Source organism: Ciconia boyciana, chromosome 8 (assembly GCF_034638445.1).
Source record: "Ciconia boyciana chromosome 8, ASM3463844v1, whole genome shotgun sequence".
NCBI classification, from domain to species: Eukaryota; Metazoa; Chordata; class Aves; order Ciconiiformes; family Ciconiidae; genus Ciconia; species Ciconia boyciana.
Window position 1 is genome coordinate 39,234,304 of NC_132941.1, and position 22,307 is coordinate 39,256,610.

The 22,307-nt window shown below is 40.8% G+C and overlaps 1 protein-coding gene across 13 annotated transcripts in view; it reads right to left on the minus strand.

Moving 5' to 3' along the window:
• Nucleotides 1-1,764: 1,764 nt before the first annotated feature.
• The window catches only part of ZMIZ1 (zinc finger MIZ-type containing 1), a 365,884-nt gene continuing 345,341 nt past the window's right edge, over nucleotides 1,765-22,307 (minus strand). For all 13 annotated transcript variants that reach the window (XM_072869884.1, XM_072869891.1, XM_072869885.1 and 10 more), the window contains 6 exons: nucleotides 21,956-22,023; nucleotides 20,026-20,094; nucleotides 19,247-19,494; nucleotides 16,042-16,205; nucleotides 9,946-10,194; nucleotides 1,765-6,219 (listed from right to left, as the gene is read on the minus strand). In XM_072869884.1, the coding sequence (XP_072725985.1) occupies nucleotides 6,112-6,219; nucleotides 9,946-10,194; nucleotides 16,042-16,205; nucleotides 19,247-19,494; nucleotides 20,026-20,094; nucleotides 21,956-22,023 (906 nt within the window). In that variant the 3' untranslated portion in view covers nucleotides 1,765-6,111. The remainder of the gene's footprint in view (nucleotides 6,220-9,945; nucleotides 10,195-16,041; nucleotides 16,206-19,246; nucleotides 19,495-20,025; nucleotides 20,095-21,955; nucleotides 22,024-22,307) is intronic.

The window sequence follows — 22,307 nt, forward strand, 5'->3', positions numbered from 1 at the left end:
ATTAGGAAAAGTAGAGAAAAAACGTAGGGAAATAAGAGTGTTCTGAAGTTGTTTGACAGTTGATAAGCACACCGATAACCAGAGAAGTCATAGACAGATACTCATGTAGGTGGCTCCCTGGAAGCACATGCAGAGTGCACGATGCACAGAACACACACTGCCAGAACGGGGGATGGGAGACACCGGCATCAACTGGATACACACATCATACCTATCCTGGGGTCCTCAGGTGACATCTGGGAGAAACTCCACCTTCAGAATTGTCATAGCCTCCTCAGACTTCAAAGTGAGCTTGAAAAATGTACAGCACTTAAGGACATGGCTCGAGCTCTTCATACTTTTCTCCATCTGTACAGTGCCGAAGCAGGTTTGCACAATGTCTCGCTGACACTTCTTGGGAGCTTCCAGGAAAACAGAACACCAAAACCAAAATATTCATTAATTATTGGCTGGAATGGATAAATATGTTTTTCTCTTTCACTACTGAGTGCACTGTAACTCAGTTTTATTATGTTATCCTAAAAGCCCATTGTAATGGGTAGTGCCAGCAAGGAAGGCAGAAGTTGAGTCAGAAACAAACAATTTTTCCCAATTTTGAGAAAACAAATCTCTAGTCTAGATTTTTAAATATATATATCCATATATATACACTTGTGTGTATCTCAACCAACAATAAGGACTTGTGTCCCTGTGGAGCTATTGCTATTATCTCAATTACATACTTGTATAGATACTCATATTCTGAAACGGTTAGGTTGTTCCTATGTATTTAAAAGCATTTCAAAGGTGGGTTTAGATAAACAATTCCACAAATGCCATATACAAATACAGAGATACTCAGTAATTCTCCGTTGAAACAAGTTCTCAGATGCAAAGTGAGTGGCATCTGTGGCCATGGCTAAGTATGGGTGTAGAACTCCGCTGGGACAGGACCTGTGCATGCCACGGCTGTTGTTGATAGGACCCTGTGTGTATTCCTTGTGTCACAATTCAGTCTGCTTACAGTTAAACAGGCAGATAAATTAAGCAGACTTTGTAACTCAAAGGCTGCATTTTGAAACCAAGTCCTTCAACTTTAAGATGGGGATGCATTAAAAAAAAAAATATCATTTTAGTCATCTTCCAAGGTCACTAATTTCACTTTAATGACAAGCTCCAATTGAAAGAAAAGCAACAAACTCCTGAGAATTTAAAACAAAGACAAAGCTAACCATCTACTGTGCTGGATGTTTAATCCCTCCGCACATGGCAACACCAGAGACAAGCCCTCCTTTCCTGTTATTCATATCATACAAAGATTTCATTTCAAAGTAATTACTTGTTTAGGTGATACGCAGTGCCCTGCATGCTGAACTGCAAGTCACCAATGCCTTGCTTGGCAGGGACTTCTTTCTATGGGATCCCGTGCCTATCAGTAAATTGGCATTCATAATCTTTTATTCCGTGTCTCTTCCAGGGTGGTTCACCCCTCTCCCTTCCTGCAGCAAGTCCTGCTCCCTGAGAAGGCACATCCTGCGCAACTGACTTCCACATTAACACAAACCAGGGAGGGCAAAGGGGAAGCTGGTTGTTTCAAAAAGAAACTCAAAATTTACAAAGCAGCTGCCAATTAGCCAGACCTTAATTTTGCAAATTTATTTAGGAAAAAAAAAATTAACATGAGCAAATGAGAATACTTCAGTGTTACAACAGAGTATATAAATGTCTAGCAATAGTCAAATAATTTGATCTTTAAATACAAAATAACCACATGAACACCTAATATACAGGTTTCATCTGAATACATATTTATTAGATAAATATTAGGTTGTCACATCATCTAACTACATACAGTTTTGCAAGACTAAAAATCACAATTATTTTTTCTGACCAGTTTAAAGTATGAAATGATTGCATTGTACTGTACATACAATGTACAAACAAAGACAATGGCCATTTTTGCATGTTACTTCGGATTGTACTTTTTTTTTTTTAATTCTCCTCTGATCGTGATATCAAAAATTGTACAAAGTATGAATTTGGTTACAATTTTTTTTTAATCCCCTTATTTTTCTTCATTATTTCTGTAGCACCCTAAAAATACACAGGTGATAGACTAGTACACGTAAGCTAAATATTACATGTAGATAAAACAAAACAAAGGATCAGAGTATATTACAGAAGTGAAAGTGAAACAAATGCTGAGACTCCACAAACGCTAACAAACAGGATTCATTTTCCACATAAGATGGAGCTTCAAGCTTTTTTTTTTCCTGCGAAATAAAAACAATGCACATTCCAAGGAAAATGAATGCATTTCTGTTAACATGTCTCTATTTGTCATTTACATATGTACAGCTGTCCCTTGAGTCTCCACTGCAGACATTGGCGTGTATCTGTCAGTCCTATAATAATGTCTTGGCAGCAGAACTGTAGATCTCTGTGGGTTCTTTCCCAGATGAACTTCCATAGGGAAACAATTAAAAAGTAAACAAACAAAAAAAGAAGAATAAAAATACTACTGGAATTTCATATAATAATTAAGCTTTAAAAGAAATGACTGTGATTACCCTATTTGCTAGGTTTTTTTCTCTAAACTTTAATACGGCAGTGAACAGATAAAAAAATAACTAAATTTTCATTTAGAAGCTTTTTCACACTGACTCCACTATACAGTACCTGATTTTAGCTGACAGATAAGTTTTAAAACTGTCTCAAATGTCCAACATTTGGGTGATGGGTAAAAATCCTACTTCCTCTCTTAAGTTCTGCTTAGAAACCAAACGTTTCTGTAAGCTTAAAAATTTCAACCATCCATTTTAATTCTCTATTACTGTACAAAGCAGATGCAAACACTGCTCCAAACATATTGCTAATATCTATGGGGTTTTTTTTCCCTTTATGCTTTCCAACAGGTACTTTTAAATTATACATTTTAAATACTACCAGTTAGCAAAAGGTCAATCCTTAACATACCTGGTTTAAAATACTAACGTTGTGTTTAAGAGAAAAATCATTTCAGGTGACTAACTTAGCTGCTCAGGAATCAATGGAGGATGGAACATTAAATAGAATGAATTAAAAAACTCTGAGCAACCAGTTCCAACTAATAGTGAGAAATCTTATTCCCAAACCTATGGCTTAAGGAAACTTCCCCCCCCAAACAAAAACCCCAAATTCTAAGGGCATAAAGTCAGTTTAACATTAGCCACCCCTGCAAATGACTTCAATACCTATATAAACAATGCAGCAAAAATACAGGGGGAAACTACTACAGTAAAATGGCTACAAGACACATCTGTAACTGAGGAACGGTCTTTCCTAGGAATTGTGTGATAGCAGCACCACACCACAACCATATTACCATGTATTACACCAAGGTATCTTTAATATTCTGCAGAGATCCTCTACAGGTTGTCAAGCCTACATAAGAAAAAAGACACTTCTAAGCAGAATAAAATATACTATACTGTTTCCCTCCCCCACCCACCAACATCCCTAAGTGTTACAGTGCCCCAGTTTCAGAGACCGGAGCACCAGTATAGTGATATAAATATGGTACCTTACATACTTGCTGCTTGCCTTAGTGTATCTTTACCTGTCCAGACAGCTGGTCCTAGGTGTTCTGCTCACTTGGGCAAACAAACAAAATCTCTGCTGTTACCAGCCCACAATCACCCACAGTCAATGAACATCGGTTGGTTAGTTGGGGGTTTTTTTTGCCCTAGGCAATCACTTATTATTATGTTTCCACGACAGAGCTGGGCCCTGATTGTCCAGGTACTGCCTGATGTATCAATTCATTCATCACATAAATGGATATGAAATTTAGGCAAATTTATCAAAAGAAAAAGGGGGGGGGAGGGGGCGGGGGGAGAAAAAAAAAAACAACTCCCTTATTCTGTTAAAGAACCCTCAATTTTCTTTTTTAAAAAAGGACCCATATTTTTCTTCAGACAAGGTATTTAAAAACACCAGCAAAAGTATAACCAGATCATGAAAATGTTGAATATTATCAAAGACGATACTAAAATATTCACAAAGATATTTACAATAGCAATTCTTAAAATAATTGATTTTGCATAATGAACAGCGCCTTTCTTAAAAAAACTTGAAACAGGAAAAATATAAGTGTGGGACCATCTCTACATAATATGTTTGACAGATTCAATACTCCTACTGGAAAATAAAAGAACTAAACCGCCATTTCCTTTAATATCTACAGCAAGGTGCTGCTGACTAGCATATATATATCATTATGCATGTACAGTGGTAGTGGGAAACATTAACAAAAAGAGCAAAATAAAACAAAAACTGCAAAGAATTTACAAATATGACTTTGGTGAGGAAAGCAAATCCAGAGTTGTAAGCACAGAGCATGCCATTTACAGCATTGCAAACTAAACACAGAGGGCTAGGAAGCTATCTAGTCAAACTGACAGGAACAAACAAAATTTTGCCTGGCACTTCAGTTTAAAACGTATTGTGGCGAGCAAACGAAGGGTGCTGGATTGGATTTGGGATGAGGAAAAGGAGCAGGGTCAAATTTGCTTTAGTAACAAAAAGAAACGAAACCAATAACTGTACAGTGGGCAAAAGCTGAAATGTTGCACCACAAGGGCAAAGTTGGCACACATGCACTTCTTACACAGCTACTGTACATCATTTATAAGAGAGAGAGAGAGAGAGAGACGAAGAGCACAGAAATGGGCACAGAAGCAATAGGAAGCTCATGCAGGAGCAGCAACCACACGAGAAGCACAGATCACAGGGGCAAGACAGTGATTGTGGCAGCAGGGTCTCTTGAGGGCAGTAGCAATCTACCGACAGTTACTTTTTCTCCCCATGCCCAGTCCTTCAGGAGAAAGAGCTCATCCCAGCAGCCAAAGTTTAAAAAGAGAAACTGAAGGAGGAGAAAAGAAAACGGCTGAATTATCTGTAACAGTCACGAAAATGGAACGCAAAGCAAAACAAAAATGAAGCTGTAAGGTGCCTGTCCACTGTCAATGCCCCTTCTCAAGCCAATTATTAAAAATAATTATGCAGATAGTGATGTTACTCTCCCTCCATCCTGCAATGATTTCCTGGCTGCCTTCAACCCAGCTTGTCTTACTATGTATTGTGCAGCACAGACGGCGACACAAATGCTCAGGGCACTGAGGGCTGTAGGTAATAATCAGGAACAGTTTGGTTTGCATCCCCCCTCCCTCTTTTCCATTCCATATGGCATACATGGCAAAAAGATCTATTACAGCAATCTCAACAGCTGGATGTTAACGCAGCCACAAATGGTACTGATTTGAAACCAAAACCACAAAAAAATCCCTAAACATTGCAAACATTTTTCTTTCCCCTGGGTGTTTCCAATCTGTGTGTTTGGCCAGAGGAATCCTCTGCAAAGAGGTGGTTAAGATTCCTGCGCTTGCAGAAATACCAACACCCATGGCTGCAGCCTGGAGATTCTCAGGACTCCGTTACTGACGTCGCATTAGCTACACTGCTGGCTCCCTCTGATGGGCCTGTATGTCTTCCCTATCTTTGCCACTTGACTGTAGGATTTGTGCTTTTTTGAGCTTTGTACATGTTTTTGTTTTTCTTTTTGTGTATGGCCAGGACAATCACTCCAACGCAAACCTGTGGTTGGAGGTGGGCAGAGGGGAGGGGGGGTGGAGGGAGATACAGTTTCAAAAAAGTGGAAGAACACGCATTGGAAGGACACTCTGAGATGGGTCAATTAAAGACAGTTCCATTTTGTTGCCTTTTCTTCCCTTGCCAAGATTCATTTTTGCCAAGATACTTCACACTATGTTTATCACAGAACTCTCTCTCTAGAGGATGAACAACAAATGGGGTTTCCAATAGCTGCACAACTGTCTATGCTTCTTTGTCATGTGTAGCACGGCAGACTCGGAGATTACTGCATTTATTTATTTTTTGTATTTTTTTCTCCCGTCACTTTCGCAGTCTTTGAAGCTGACAAAAGCAGTTCTGAGATGAAGAAAGCAGGGAGTGCACCATTGGATCAAGTTGTGAGTTTTTTTTCTTCTCTTGTGGAAAAGGAGTGTTAAGATTCCTTGCTGTGCAGCCACACATGTGTGAACAAGTGAAAGGGATGGGAGAATACATATAGTTTCAGTTGTTCTCAAAGAGAGACAGAAGATCATCATTGCTATTGCTTGGCAAATCAGGAGGATCCAGGTACGAAAGCAGCTCATCTGGATTTGTGAGTTCTGGAAGCAGCTATAAAATATAAAGATAAAAGGAAAATTACAGATAACAGAAACACAATTGAGAAAAAAAGGGATTAAACACCACACATTCCTGGAAACTGGTTTTCATATGTATATATCCAAATAAATCAGAAGGCAGAGACACAAACCTAACACCCTAAGATGATGCAGTATCCACTTGTTTGTGAAAGTCTGTATTACTGTTTTCACCTGTGAATTACATCACCATCTCAATTAGGGTTTCTCAACCAACCTCCCCATCACAAAGTTCATCAATAAACAAAGTATATTTCCTGGCTACTGATGCTGACAAAAACTTCTCGATAAATGCTTGTTATGTATGCTAGTTTCATATAAAACCTGAATAAAAACTTGAAACATGCAGTTTGAGTAATACGTATTTGAGCTTTAAGGTAGATCAACAAAGACCGGTCTATCTGACTCGCCCATGTCAGCGTGACGATCACCCAAAGCCTGCACCCCTATGGAAAGAGGCAGCCCTGTCCTTTCCTCACCCCTCAGCCACCCCCTAATGCCTCTGTGCCCTGATGTAAGCTCTGGGGCAGCGAGCTGGAGCAGGGAACTCACCCAGGGTTAAAACTAGCCCAGAAAGAAAAAGAAAAAGAAAAGGAAAAAAAAAAAAAAAGAAGAGAGAAAAAGAACAACTGAGAAGGAGTATGGGGAGAGGAGTGGCAAGGCAGGTGGGTTGAGTCCTTTTCCTTTCTGCAGCAGTGAGTTTACAGTGATTGGAAGTACTTACTCAACTACAGCATTACACGCAATTGCAGGCATTTTAAAGGGTCAGGGGCGTAACACGCTATCCAACAGAAGATGCACTGATCTCCACAATGTTTTGAAGTATCAAAAGGAATAGTTGCGGGGGTTTTATTTATATTTTTATTAATCCTGTGTTTCAAATAGAAAATTTTGTTTTTCCAACCATCATTCGGATTCTTTTTGATATGACAAGCAAATCATAACTCCTGGGCTGTGTACCAGGCAATGTTTCCTGCTTTATTCTGCATCTCGCCATATCCTAGTCAAAAGTAAAAGTCATATATAAAAAACAGCAGGGAAGAGTTTGTAATAAACTCCCTTTATGTTCAGTGTTGTGTTAAAGCAAAGGCAGAAAAATATGGACTGCTTTAACAAACTTAAGAGTAGGTATGAGAAACTCATTTTAAGTTGTTCTGTTTTCAAATACTGTAAAACTAAAAGCTTGACTGCACCACATTCAGCATGCAAATATTATATATATATGCTTCTATTACTCCTGTGCAAATGCAGCTTCATCTTCTAATGTTATATGGATGAACATATTTTTCAATAAGCTAAATATGAAATGCAGAACATTTATTACTTCCTAAGCATTTTGAAAAAAATGCCATGTCAAGTTTACATAAACAGAATCTCCCAGAAGGAATGCTTTTCTTAAAATACTGCCTCCTTTTATTCATGGTAAAAATGCTATTGTCATAGTACTACACTAAAGATAGAAGGTTTTTAAATGTATTTCACCTGCTATCATAATTTTTTATGAATACCTAGTACAGAAGCCCAAAAGAAAACTGTGGCCCCACCAAAGATGCAGAAAGTAAAAAATGGTTGAATTTGTCGTACAATTTTACAACTCAATTCTTAAAAATCTAACATAATGTCTCTGAGACTCATTCTTCTACACAGGGGATTTTTAAAAAAATTTTTTAGAAAGGTGAAAGTTTTAAACAACATGCTCAGTATCTCTGAAGAGGAAGTCTTCTAAGTTTTGAGGGTGACCTTGGCTTGCCTTGGTCAGAGGGGCCAGGCAGCACAGTGTGCCTCCTGCCCAGCTGGTGTGAAAATCAGAGACCTCAGAAAGGACTTGCTGGGTGTTGAGGGTGCTGTGCTGGAGCAGAGGTAAAAGACAGAGGCACGCCGGGGGCTGTGAGGAGGAGGGGGGATGGGGACAGAAGCTATGGGAACATGCTAGACTTAGGGGCAGAATTTGGAGAGGTGCACCCAGTGGTCCCGAAGCGAATACTTAAGAGGTCTAACCAGTCATCTCAGTCTTGTGCCTCTGCTATCTTAGGCACAAGTGCAGATCACCTGTACCTATATCTGTATCTATATGAGGTATATCCTTTAACCCAGGTTAAACCTTAGACTGCATCACGCTGAAGTCCTAAAGAATTAATGTGACTGTGTCAGTAGGGAGCGGACCAAGTTGCCCACGGTACAGTCCCCTGTTTGGTTTGCGGCATTGGACTTTTTTCAGCCTGGTTCCACAATGCAGCCACTGAAAGTTAAACCTGTTAAAATAATCCATCTGATCATGATTGAGCTCACAGATATTTCAAAGAACTATATTCCCCACAACGTACAGCACTTGCCTTCTCATTTAGCTAAGGTAATTTCAGCTTCCCATTAAGAATCCAGCATGCCTCCATCGGTGATAACCACGGTACTGTGATAAATGTACAGGTTTTTCTACTTTGCTTTTCACCAAGGAATGAGTGCCTGACCCGTAACAGCATACTTTATGTTGCTTAAATATTTGAAGAAAAAAATGACATTTTTATTTCGCCTATTAATATTGCTTATATGGGGTCCTTAAGGGTTTAGAACTCTAAGTGCCACATGAACTATTGCTCCCAAAGGATGTGCACGTGACCGTGTTGTGTGAAACAGCAGCAGTCTGGTTCAGACAGAAGTTACTCCACTGAGCACTGTTCCTGTAACCGGAGCATGCACCCCTCCCCTAGTCCCTTCCCTCCCCTCTGAGAGGCTACCTGCTGGCACAGTGCTCGTGTGTGACAGGGAAGACGTAAGTATACAGCAACAGCAAATACAGATATAAATCCGAGGCACAGAGGTGAACATTTCTCTAAGAAAATTACACTATGCAGCACCAGACTTTGGAACAGACAAGATACACATATGGGAACACACGACTCAAACGAAAATCCAATCCTAGTGCTAAGTTTATATTTTGGGAGGTAGGTGGTTAACCAGAGAGGTACTTCACATAATTCACTTCCGACTCCACTGAATAGGTGGCGAGAGACAGAAGATTACTTTTGGCCTTAAAACTAGGTTTAGCTTTGTTTAGTTGTGAGCTGCCTCCCATAGTGGCTAAGGAGGCAGAAGATGCTCTTGCTTATTTTCCTATGTGGTGTACCGGGAGGAAGAACTTGTGCTGCTGAGCTACCTGCACGAGCGGGTATGGATGGGCACAGCCTGGTTTTGGCCGCAGGGAGCAGGGACAGCGCCACGGGGTGGGCCATCACAGATCCCCCTCCCACTGGCCAGGGCATGCTGCAGGGCTCAGCGCGCAGCTCGCTTGGCACAGTTCCACTACAGTCAGAACCACGCACGGCTGCATCCTTCCTCTTATTCAGGCACTGCGATGGCTTCAGGGTCTAGATGAGCACACGTGAGTCCCCATCCAGCGATGAGGGGGAAGGGAGGAGATGGCTCCCAGCCTGGTGCCTGAACTGCCATCTGTGGAAATGCCTGCCTTGGTGCTAAGAAGAGGCTATGGCTCACACACCATGCAGCTGCTCAAACCAGAACCGTTCTCCCAGCAAGCCAGGAGTGCCCTGTCACCTCGGCTGCAGCACCTGCACCCATGTACCAAAGCATGAAAGGATGGCATGTGCTGTGGAAGCGGCTCCCCATCCCCGCGCCCTCCCCGCCCTCCCGCCGCGATGCGAAGCACACGCTATGGCAGGCAGATGATAGTATGACACAGACTTACATCCAGCGAGGGCTCCGGCATGTCGGGTGCTCCCTGTCCACCAGCCTGACCCTCTAAGGCTGAGGAGGGATTAAAGGTCAGGTCACTGTGTGGATGGTTGCTAGAAGCGGCCGGGGGCGGCTGCCGGGACTGCTGGGTAGGAGGCCCGCTGTGATGTAATGGCTGCCCTGACTGGCTGCTGGGGTGAGGGACGTGCAAACCTTGCTGCATGGAAGTATGGGACTGATCAGTGCTGCCGGGATGAGGGATCTGCGGAGGAGGAAAAAAGCAGGAAAAGAAAGTGAGGCCACAAGGTACAGTGCTCGCGGTGCCTGACTCTGTAACCGCATGTTACAAAAAGAAATAACTTAAATAAATTAAAAAAGACACATAAACCAAAAACCAAACAAACAAAAAAAACCCAAAACAAAAACAAACCCAAAAAAAGAAATAAAAAAGCGTAATCAGAAAAGAAAACTCCATATCCCAATGCTGGAGGAAGTGTTTCAGCTTTCTGAAGGTTATCTGCAAGGGGGAAATAAACACATTGGATTTGTGCTGTTGGTTTGCTTCCTTGTGATGTGGGAAACTGTGCTTGAAGATGCAAAATAACAAACCTCAACAAGGAGGGAAGGAGGCTTATGGGTGCTGCTCAGCATTAGGAAGGCAGATGCTTTTGCCCTAAAAAATTCCATGAATGAATGAAGAATTTGTTGAATAACAATCCCTACGCCAGGAAACTGATTAACCGAGAAAATGCATCATTTCTGCTCAGCTCCCTTATTGGGTAGCTTCCTGACACTGCTGCCTATTCGTGTTTCAGCTCATTACAAACCTCTTGCAAACACCAGCCCTTCCCCACTCCTCCCCCCTCCTTTTCTTTTCAGAATGCAACACCCCTTTTAAGGGCTGAAGGTTTTCCTTGCTGATATTAATGGGTTCTGATGGTTGACAAAAAACCAAGGCGGCTCAGCTAGCGAGCTCCCCACCCATCAGCAGAGCTGCTGTAGGTGGCTGCATACCTGCTGACTGCAAAGTACAACGCATGAGCTTAAACTAAGCTAATGATCACACTTGTATTTTGCATTCATGCCATGGATAAGTTCTCCAGCAAAAGCTTAGTATTTTTTATGTTTTCCATGGCGAATAAACTACCAAGCCACATGCATCTTCCAAACCCTACTATGGAAGAATGGGGGAAAAGTCTTTCTCACATGACAGAGAAGCAACAAACATGCACAAGCCCAATTCTTCCCTCTGCTGCATGTCACATTTAATGCTAGTGGATTCTCTGGGGCTTGATCTTTGTGCCATGAGAAAGTGTCTGAATGCTTCAGAATCAGATGTTTCACGTTAATTGGGTATATGGAGAAGCAAAAAATGCAAACATTTTTTGAGGAATGCTACATATTGCCACAAAGTGGAGCTGAAATAAAAGAACAGATACATACAACAACAGCATGAAATTCATCCAGCCAAGCCAACAGAAACCAGCAAAATGCTATGTCAGCATTGACCCTTTCATATCACAGTAAACTGCAAGGTTATTTTAACCTTAGTCTTCAGTTTTGGAAAGCAAAAGGGAGGTCATTACAAAACTTAGTTAAAATGTTCCCACAAAATTTAAAAAAATTACAGAAACAAGCAATTGAAAAATACATTTCACCACTCTTAGGAAAACTGAAACCTGAATACTGATCCATTGGGACAGTCATACTCAGCTACACGGAGGTCCTTTTCAGTACTTTAGTAGTATGAAGGTTGGTGGAAACAAGCAGGATTCTATCTGCAACACCACATTTGGGCCTCTTTCCCATATGAGAGTTTAAAGTAACTGTTAAAAAGTACTGATACACACTCTTCTCTCCATTATGGTCACAGTTTGACTACTGGAAAAGTATACTGCAACATTATTGTTGTTACCTTAAGGGTAAACTTGTACAAAACCTGCCCACAGACCACACCTTAATGTAAATGAATCTGCAGACTAAAAACTTTGCAAAGGTCCAAGTGAAAATAGATATCTATCCAAATAGTACTGCTTCCTTCTTCATTCACTGAGGACATGTGCAACATAAAGTGTGGAAATTAAGAAAGCTTAATAATAACAAAAAGTACAAAGCCATTTAAGACAGTGTTGCTAAAGTGGGAAAGCAGCTTCCAGAAAAAAACCGAAACAAAACAGGATTATCTTGAATAGTCTCTTAAATTTATCCCTAAATGCACAAAACAAGAGTCATACTGGCATGTTTCTATCAATAATTATTGAAACCAAGAGGCATTCATATGTTCTCAGACATATTTCAAAACAAATAAGCAGGTTAGAAATTCTACATTATGTTTATATAAGCAAGCATTTTATATATAAATATTTAGTTGATAAGGCAGTATCTTGGGCCCCGAGATAACTGTTGGATAGGGAGTAATTGTTCATTGTAAGACTGAGGGCTACCATAATCTTAAACAGCCATCACAGGTTCAAAAATCCATCTGACTTAGGCCACAGACTCCACCAGCCTACCTGTGAGAAAGCAAAAGTGCTCAGGACTTCCACATTTTTCTATTTGCATTCAGCTAACTAATGATAAGTTTACTGTGGTGCAAAAACATTCTAAGCAATATACTTTGTGTATGTTCAGCTTGCGTCTGCAAGTCCCATCATTTTATTTTAAAAACACTAACCCACACTACGAATGTGGAGTCTAACAAAGTTGTCTTTGCTTACGCAGCAAGGTAATTCCAGAGTTGTTTTTAGGAGCGTAAACTTTGGCACTCTTCAAACGTTTACAATCTATAAAGGAAAAGCTTATAGCAGACACAACTACATCTTCAGCTTAATAGCACAAAACAACACAACTTTTTATGAGCCCAACAGTGACCTCTAGGAGTGCCGAGATGTATAGCTGTAGAGCAACGGGACCTGCCAGCTGCAGAACAAGATTCCTTTCACCTCAGGAGAAAACTGACAGTGAAAAAAAGATCAGAAGGTTAAGTCGATGGTTTATATCTTTCTCCATTACAGGGGTCATAGTTTTATCAACTCTTTTGCTGGGTTAGCTGGCAGAACCACTGAAAGATGCCATTCTGCCCTGCTGCTGTTCTCGGCCACTTTTCCCTTTTCATGCCTTTGTCATCAGGTGCATCCTTGCAGACATGCAGTGAACTCAGCTGGGGAACTGACATGGATCAAAGCTAAACTTCCCCCCCCTCGAATTAGTTTTCAATCACATCAGTACCCGGATCCAGATCACTTCATGGCTGCAATAACACTTGTGCTGGTGTGAGAGAGAGGAAAAGTGAAAATAGAAACAAGAGCGACAACTTTTTACAGTGGCACCAGCTCGTATCACCTCACTGGGTATAATGAAGCTATGGCATGATCATCCATTGCTCAGTCATGTACCACTCTTTACACTGCCTGCAATAAGCACTAAGCTAGAGCTAACTCTGAATTCACCTTTGTCTAAAACTTGTTTTCAGTTTCTGAAAACAAACATGATGCGATTGTGGCAGCTATTTTGTAGCAATCTTGCACTGACATAGAAGCATCTGTTCTATAGTTCCCACAACACTTTACACTGGGGAAGAGGTATTACTTCTAGCCACGTCTCAGGTCTTGATTTTTTCTTCTTCCACAGGAGTGGAACAGCAGTGTTGAGAGATGGTAGTTCTGATGATCCAGCCCTGGTTACCCAGCCCTACCTACATTGGGCAAACACATCTGCATTTCCTGGAGTGACCTACAAGAGTGTGTCTGGAGGGATCAACTTTCTCTGCCTACCATTACATAAGGGCCACCACATAAATCTTCATAATAGGAAAATTAGGAACTTCCTCAGCAGCATTCCGCTCAGTTAGAGAGAGACCTTGGGTCTAAAAGGGCCAAACATCTGATCCTGACTCACCTTGTAAACATGAAACAGTCAAAGTGAATAGCAGATGAAAACAAAATACACCTTAAATGTGTAAAGACAGAAAGCCAGACAAGAGCACAGGCAACATCTTAAAACCTTAGTTCAATTACGCAACGTGATTCATAGTTATTTTCGTACAGAGATGTCTGTCCAAAAACATTCAGCTACACAATTTAGGAATGTGTTAATGGCATGCATTTCTCTAAAAGCAGTAATTTTAAAGCTGCCTTTCCTGAGTGTCTGCTACAGACAAACAGTTCATTTTTGAGAGAGAAGAAAGGAAGAAGGAGAAAAGGAGAGAAACAGGAAAGCAGAGACTTTATAATACTGAAAAAGCTGTGTGGGAGCACTAACAGTCCTCAAATGTGGCCTGAAGACTATGTGGCTACGTTCACAAGGTCAGTCTAACTCCCTTGTGCTAACAGACCTGAAAACTGATCCTCATCAGAGAAAATCAGCCATTGACATAAACTAGGTGGAACCTGCTTTAGCGCCGCTTCCCGTTCCCAACCAGTATAGCTTGCGTTATCATGATAGATGAGGGAGAAGTGAGACAAAGGTTTACTTTAATTGCCAGCTATTATAAGCAAGTATCAGATTTGCTACAGACTGGCCCACAGAACCAAAAATCTATTAACATTTGCCCAAATACCCTCTTACAGCTCTGGAACTTGCATAACCTTGAGCAACTTTCACCTTTGCTATCATCTGTAAGCAGTCCCATTTTCAGAAAGCCACAGATTTTTCACTTTCATATTCAACCACTTAATATCCTACCAATTCAGAAATTTCACTGGGGCAACTACTATAGCTAAGGCGTAGTTTGCTAGGAAGCAAAGTTAACTGACAAAGTCAAGAGGTAGGTGTCAGGTAATGGGAGACAAAGAATAATTCCCAGTGGCTTTGATTCAGAGGAGAGCAGCTGTGAGTGGTTCAGGTTGGTACTATTTCCCCTCACTACTATATTCTAATACTGTATGGTTGGTTCTGATGCAGATAATTCAGACTGCTCTTTAAGCTGGGTACGTGGAATTTGACAGTGTAAAATTAAGTTTACAGCATGTTTGTTCTGTCCTTTATTAGCATGTAAAGTGGTAAAGTCGTTACAGTTTCTGGACTCTTCCTTTGCAGACAGTCTTGTTACTTGGGCTCTCTCCAAGCTATACTAAGAACTCTCGCGCTTCACTCTCTTCCTATTTCTCACCATCCTCCTTGGAAAACCCACAGCCAGCTAGAGGAGACATTGACTGAGTTGGCTTTTGCTGAGCATCTGCTACCACATTTCCTCATTACATTCTGAAATTGTACTTTCTAGTATTCACTAAAGACACAGCACAGATGACTTGTCAAGTTAAACATCCTTTCTGTGCAGTAACAGCACACTATAAAGCCCCTGTCCTGTAACTTAAATGAACATAAAAGGATGTATACCACCCCCCCGCCCCAGTTAAACTACTGACTAGCCATGCCTAAGACTACCAATGCTGCTGGTAGTTTTTCCATCACCTAGTTGCTGCAGTACTGCGTTTTCTGGAGATATATAAAGCTCTGTATATAAAACTCAGTGCTCTGCGCAAGCTGCTTTTCCAACGCACAGTTCTGCCTCTCCATCCGAGACCTGAGGAACCTCAATTTTTTAGTCTCTTACAATGATACACTCTCAGACCAGTGTCAGCACCTCTCCTTGAAATCTCCAGGCTTGTCCTATTCCCAACAGCTTAAAGGTGCCTTTTACGCTACTTGGGTACAATTCCCCCTCAAAATACTTCGATGCAAATTTTGCCCTCAGGGACAAAGCCAGGGAAGATATTGTCCCTGCTTTGAAGTCAGTCGATGTCTTGCTATAACAAGCTATCTGCTGAAGATGGATATTCACAGACCCTGCTGGCCTAGGGAATGAAGTCTAGTTTTTTTCAGGTGTCAGAGCAAAGTACAATGATTAACACAAGCACACCGAGCCAGGTTGTCTCTTTCAGATAAACAAACTTAAATGACGATTCAAAAAGCTCAGAAATGTTTCTCCAAAAACTTGAAAAGGCCGGAAACTAAAAATGGCATTTTTGGCATTTCTCAGGACTACTCTATTTCACAAAGTGAGGAATCTACAAAAAGTAAAAGCCGTTGACGAGGCAAGTCCATTAGCTGGATGAGAGCTCCTTACCCCCACCAAAGGAAAATCTCCGTCCACAGCACCATTACTTACAGATTCCTGCATGGGGTGACTGAGAGGTTTGTCAAGAGCTGCCATGCTGCTCGGCATGTCTGGAGGATGTGACAGCTGTGGCCCATGCATGAAGTCATTCATAGACGTGCCACCGGGATTCCCGTGTGGGAAGTCAAAATTGCCATGACCTTGGTAACTGTTGCCTAAAAGAGAAACAGATGTGATATGAAAGAAACTATTTGTTTCCCAACGTTGATGTCTCAGAGTATCCTGTAAAAGCTGTGCGGCATGGCATCCACCCTGCACAGCACAGGGCAACTGCAATGCTGAACATGACGACACTGCGCTCCCCACTGTTGGAGCGAGCTGGAGGAATAGGGAGGAAAAAATGGCACTCAGCTTTTGAATACTGGCTGCTGTAATAATTCATGTCCATGTCGTAACTAATTGAAAACTGCTGACATTTTGAAAAACTACTGTCAAGTCACCACATAAACTTAACCAAGTCAAGAAGTGAAAGGGATATTAAATTCTATGGGATATTTGCATCTGGAAGTATCTCAGTGGAACTGAGACTGACTGCCCAAGTCCAAAATTATTTATAGGACACCTGTGTTACTTGTATCTACGCTTCTACACACTCAGTAAGATTGTAGCATTACTTCAGTTTCTGATTAAGCTAGTTGACAGAACTGTATCAGGAAGATGCCACAGTACCAGTTCATAGCACAGCATCTATTTTACCTCTTCTTCTGCAGTATAAACAGGCAACTTCCATTAAGAAAATGCATGTCTAATTGGGGTTTGTCATGTAATACTCCTTGCTCCCACAAAACCTAATAAAATTCACTTGACTGTCTGCAAATACAACATCAGTTTTCCTCTCTTGGATCTATTCTTCTCATTTTCAGAGTTAAAAACTGTCTGCCTGTAGCCTATGTTTCAGCATATGGATATGCACGCCTGTAATGAAAAAAACAGTGAATTTATGAAATCCACCTAACTTCAGTCTGAAAGGATGTTCTCCAAAGCACCAAAATTTTACACCAATTCAGAATAAATGATCTGGATTTATCCCCACACGTCTACCATCTAGCAACAAGCCTGGAGTCCCCTGGTGATCTGCAGGACAAGTACTGTATGACCATCATTGGTATGTTTTGATCCGTCCCACCTCGGCCCAGTGATCTTCACTTGAATTCTAAAGCAAGCATGTAACCCAATACAGGGATTTCACTGTCCATATTTTTTCTCTCTAGATCCCTCTGTCAACACTTCCGACTGAGACACCAACTCTGGTGGCTTATTTGCTATGAACAGCAAAAATTGAACTAAAGCCACTCAACTATTTCATGTAAGCAACTGAATTGGATGATACTGAGCTCTAAAATAATAGAATAGCTTTGGAGCTTGCACGGAGAGCCTGCAGTTCATCAGCTGGAGTACAGCAGCTTTAAATGTTCAAGTCAAGAAAGGAGTTTGACAAACTGAAGTAGCTTCATGATTTGCTCTTTAGCACAGTTTCACAAACAGAAGTTTAATCTCAGAGGAATAGAAGTCATTAGCCATGTAAGAGTATTTCTCAAAGAAGTCAGGACTTTGATCTATCATGTAAATACCTCAGAGCCTTACTAATTCTCATTTTGCTAATCTGCAAACTGGATGAGTCTCACAGAATATAGCTGGTCTCGCCTTGCTTCTCAGGCAAGATTTAATAGCAGGGAGCTGGAATAAGGTCTTGTATTACTGAGTACTTGTTATATTTGCAAATTAAACTTCAGTATGCTTACTGTCAAATCCAAATAAACAAACATAAACCACAGTAGTACTACTACTACTTTGCTCTAGAGTACTGTTAATCAGAGTACATTACCTAATTCTAAACACGAAGTTTCAGTGCACGTATTGATGGAGAATGAAGATGCTAGGCAGTATGCCCAGGGAGTTACAGCCATGCAACAGCATGCCCTTCTCTGGGGCAGGAGTTGTGCCACATGCTGAGGGACGGACCTATGAAGACATTTAGGATAATGTGGTGCTCTGCATTGATACGCCTAATGCAGGGCAAATAGGAGAGTGTGGGTTTCACCTGCCATTGATGAGTCAGGGCTCCGAGAAACAATGACTACCTCTGCTACAAGATCCACAGGGGAAGGCAGGGAAATAACAATCTAGGCAGCAATCGTTACACAAACCCTAAACCCCACTTTACGTGACTACCCTGTCCGTTCCTGATTATGAGCTAGACAGATGATGAAGAATAGATGGCTCTGTTCTCATGCTCTGACTGCACTTCACTCCTACTAAAAGAGTGAAAAAACTGTGATTCAGTGTTCTTGGCTTTGTTATAGTAATCATTCATCTTGGTTTGAAAACCTAAAAAGTTTTATCATCTGCCATCAGTTTTGCAGTCGTTGGAGTGAATTAACTGCATTTTACATACAATCTATATTTTTCTTCAAAAGCCTGCAAAAAGCACATATATCACCTTGTAATCAATTTAGGGATTCTGATGGTGTGAACACTTGGTCTCTTCCCAGAGCTGAACTGAGTCATATCATATTACTTGCAAAAGAAACAGTCTCTGGTTTCATATTTTCAGAATTGTCACTATAATTGAGTTATTCACAATATACCAGTCATCTGAAAACTTATCTCCACTGCTTGTATTTAGTTCCCTGTTTCTTGATCTGGCAGCACATGGGTAGAGGAACTCAAAAGTAATTTTCTAATTCAAAGGTGTTTGCAAAGCAGTTAAAATCTCTTTAAAAGTCATCCACTTTCTGGGTGGCCTACCAAATGTCGCTCACCTGGCCACAAGTTAAACTCAGTGGCCCAAGTAGGAGGCTTAATGGGTCAGGTTCTCTACTTTGTAACTTCTGTAGCACTCTGAGCCTTCACTTGAATGACAGGGGAACAGAGAAAATGGACAGAAAAAATGAGGAAAGATGTATATTGTGGCAGGCCATGAACATATAAGGTAACATACAATGTTTGTTGATTTAAGGAGGGCTGCATGGCAGTAAATATGACAAGCACTGATTTCCTTACTAAAATATATTTTCCTCTAAGCAGATGAATCTTAAATGAAAAGACAGATGCAGAATTTCAGACTTGCAGCCATATATTTTGCTTTCCTTATGCATCTCTCTGAGAAGATGCACTGACATACTTGAATCACAAAGCTGACTGAACCAGTGACTTCTAGAGTGACCACCTGGGTGCACAAAGACGTAAAACTAACCTTGGTTACCATATTCAGTGGAGTTGTTGCCTCCTGGAGGAGGGGGTAGGGATGGGTAAGGTGACGGGCCAGGACCCAAAGCTGCAATCATCTCCATCACATTTGGCATGATCATCTGGCTTGGACTCATGGTCTTAAATCTTTTTGAGGGAATGCCATCTGGGTCATCTTTGATGTGAATATCTGACTTTATAGGGACCGGCCTCCAACTGCAAGTTGGATCAATGGTAACTTCTTCAAACTCCGAGCTGTAAAAGAATGTGAAATTTTTAGCACATTAACTGATTATTATTTTTTTTAATCAATTCTGCTGAAGTTTCCATAATAAGCTGCATGGTAACAAATGTTCCAAAATGCTCTAGTATAATACAACTTCAAGATCTTTCACTCCTCAAGTGTGTGCCGAAAGCAAGTTTTAAAAAAGGCAACTGTGAGAGCACATTTCTGTGTTTATCCACACAAGGAAATCCAAACATATCTACGTGGTCTGCCACATGTGAATCAGAGGGACTACTTGTAAATATGAGAAAGCATTTAATCCTCCATTCTCACTCTTCCCTCTGCTTCATTGGTGAGGCTGCCATGAAGAGATAACCCAAACAAGATCTATTAAGTAAATGGAAACTGATTCACTGTATCACTAGCTCCACCAAGGAGCCATGAAATAGAATATTCAAGTTCAATCACTAAGGCCTACTTTGGCATGACTATCTCAGCACTCATTAATGTATCTCCTGGTTGCTTACTCTTCGATATCAGAAATGAGTGAGTTCACTTACTTTTGTATAGCGTTCAGAATACCCCACATATACTGGTCAACCTCCAAGCCCTCCAGCAGAGCAGTTTTACTAGAAAGGAAAAAAACCACAAACCTCATGTTAGAATATTGCTACACATGTGTAAAAGAGGGATGGAAGAAGGATAGGTTAGTGATGAAATCAGCAGACTGGGATCCACCAACTTACTATCTTTAACACATAATTTAGGAATGATTTGGGGCAAACAGTTTCAGTTCTACGTCTGCATTTCCAGGATAATAGCATTCTACATCAAATAGATGAGATAAGGATACATCTACCTGTGTGTGTCCACAAGCTGTTCATATCCTTTAATTTTTTTTAGTGAAATATATTGCAGATTTAAAGGCTTTTTAAACATAGCAGATCTCTCCTGTGAACATCAGCTAGCAGTATTTTTTTTCAAATTGGATCTTTTTTTGAGCTACACAGTAATATGGCTTCAAAGTAACTACTTATTATAGCTATTTTACTTAAGATCAGCACAGATGGGGACAGAACAAAATGAAAACGGAAATGATTTAGTTATGTAGGCACTTAGATCTGAATGCAGGTGCTCATACTCAGAGAAATAGGACCAAAATTTTGGCCTGGGTGTATGAACACATAAATTAAGAAGCAAGACATCCAATTCTTGTGATATTTTTAGCCTAACTTCGAAAAGATTCAGGTAGTTCAGAGAAAGCACCTGCACTTTAGGATACATATCAATCATGGATAGTCACCGAAACAAGCTTGTCTCAAGCCTGCAATGTCCGCAGAAGCATAAAGAATAGACAATCTCCACTCCTGTTTATACCTAACATCGGCTGGCGCAGCAGGGATTGAACTGGAGACTTGCAAAGATAAAGTACAAGCTGCTACAGCTACAGCTGCTTGAGCTAAAGAGCCTTGGCTCCTCAGCTGAGGCTGGAACAAACTCATAACCCTGTGGACTGAGCACAGTAGGTTACAGACACTGAACTGGCCTGCAGACATTCTGTGATTCTTTCTGCCCAGTTAAACGTAAAAATGGGCAGTCTGTAACCACTCCAAAGCTTTTTGTTCCATTTCTTCTGCAGTATACTAGCTCTGGTAATACAAGGTTGAAAGTATGCCAAGGTACCCCTGTTTTCCTTTAAGCAATCACTCTAAACTTTTGCTCCTTGGAAATCATCTACCTTTTTTAAAATCAGCCTTATTCTGGACTAGAATCCTTCCTGCTTTCTGCTCTCACTTTAATTTGCACTTGATGTTGACTTTGACCTTGGAGGATCCAACTTCATTTCCTACCTAATTACTGGGAAATGTTGCAGTCTCCAAAATTCCCCCTCTCCTTGAACACTGCCGTTAACTGCATATCTATGTGACTCAAAGCACAGTACCTGAGACAGTTATTTGGCATCCTTACTTAATGTTCAGCTGGATGCTGAACACTTTAGTATCTACATATTTGAAGTTCAGTAATTTTGGGCATTACAACGTTAAAATTAGACAAAAATAACTCTAGAATAGACTATGCATTCTTCTGCCATGGCAAGTTGTTGACTGATAGTTGCTTATACTTCATAATCTAGGGGACGACAAACTCGCAGTTCATTCATTTATGTAGATATCCGTCTTACAATGTAAAGATTTGAGCTTCTTTTGAACTCTACACAACCCATTGATAGCCTGTAATGAGAGCTCGCAGATTACTTATTTTGTGAGAAAATACCTCGTTATCTGTTTTTTAATTTCTAATAATCCAGGGCGTTCCCTCAATTTATGAAATATTGCAAGAATTCTCATTGGACTTTATGCTATTAGGTAAATGTAATATATACACCTGATTTCCTAGCACTTCCTTTTTCTCCCCTCCATGACCTTAAATATGATCTGAATTTGGTCAAATCATGTATGACTGCATTTCATGTAGTATGGTTGCACTTACTTGCATACCGGACACCTCCAAGTTCCTCTTTCACAGTTCAGTTGCAAGTAAGATTCCAGATCAAAGCACTAGGTATCAGAAAGAAACAAAGGGGGGGGGGGGGGGAGGGAGGAGGAAATACTGTATTAACTGAATCAGTTGGACACCGGACAACAGTAAAACTGCCATGAAAAAAAGCCTACTAGCACTGAAAACTAAACCACATAGCTTACTTTCTCCCTTTGCATTAAGCATATATCTATAGTTAATTATTTAGGTTGATAGACACAAAGAAATCCCATTTCATTAGGCACTCTTGTACAATAACCAAGCTAAAGGTACTGCAACAACACATGGCTGAGGGAATACCTCC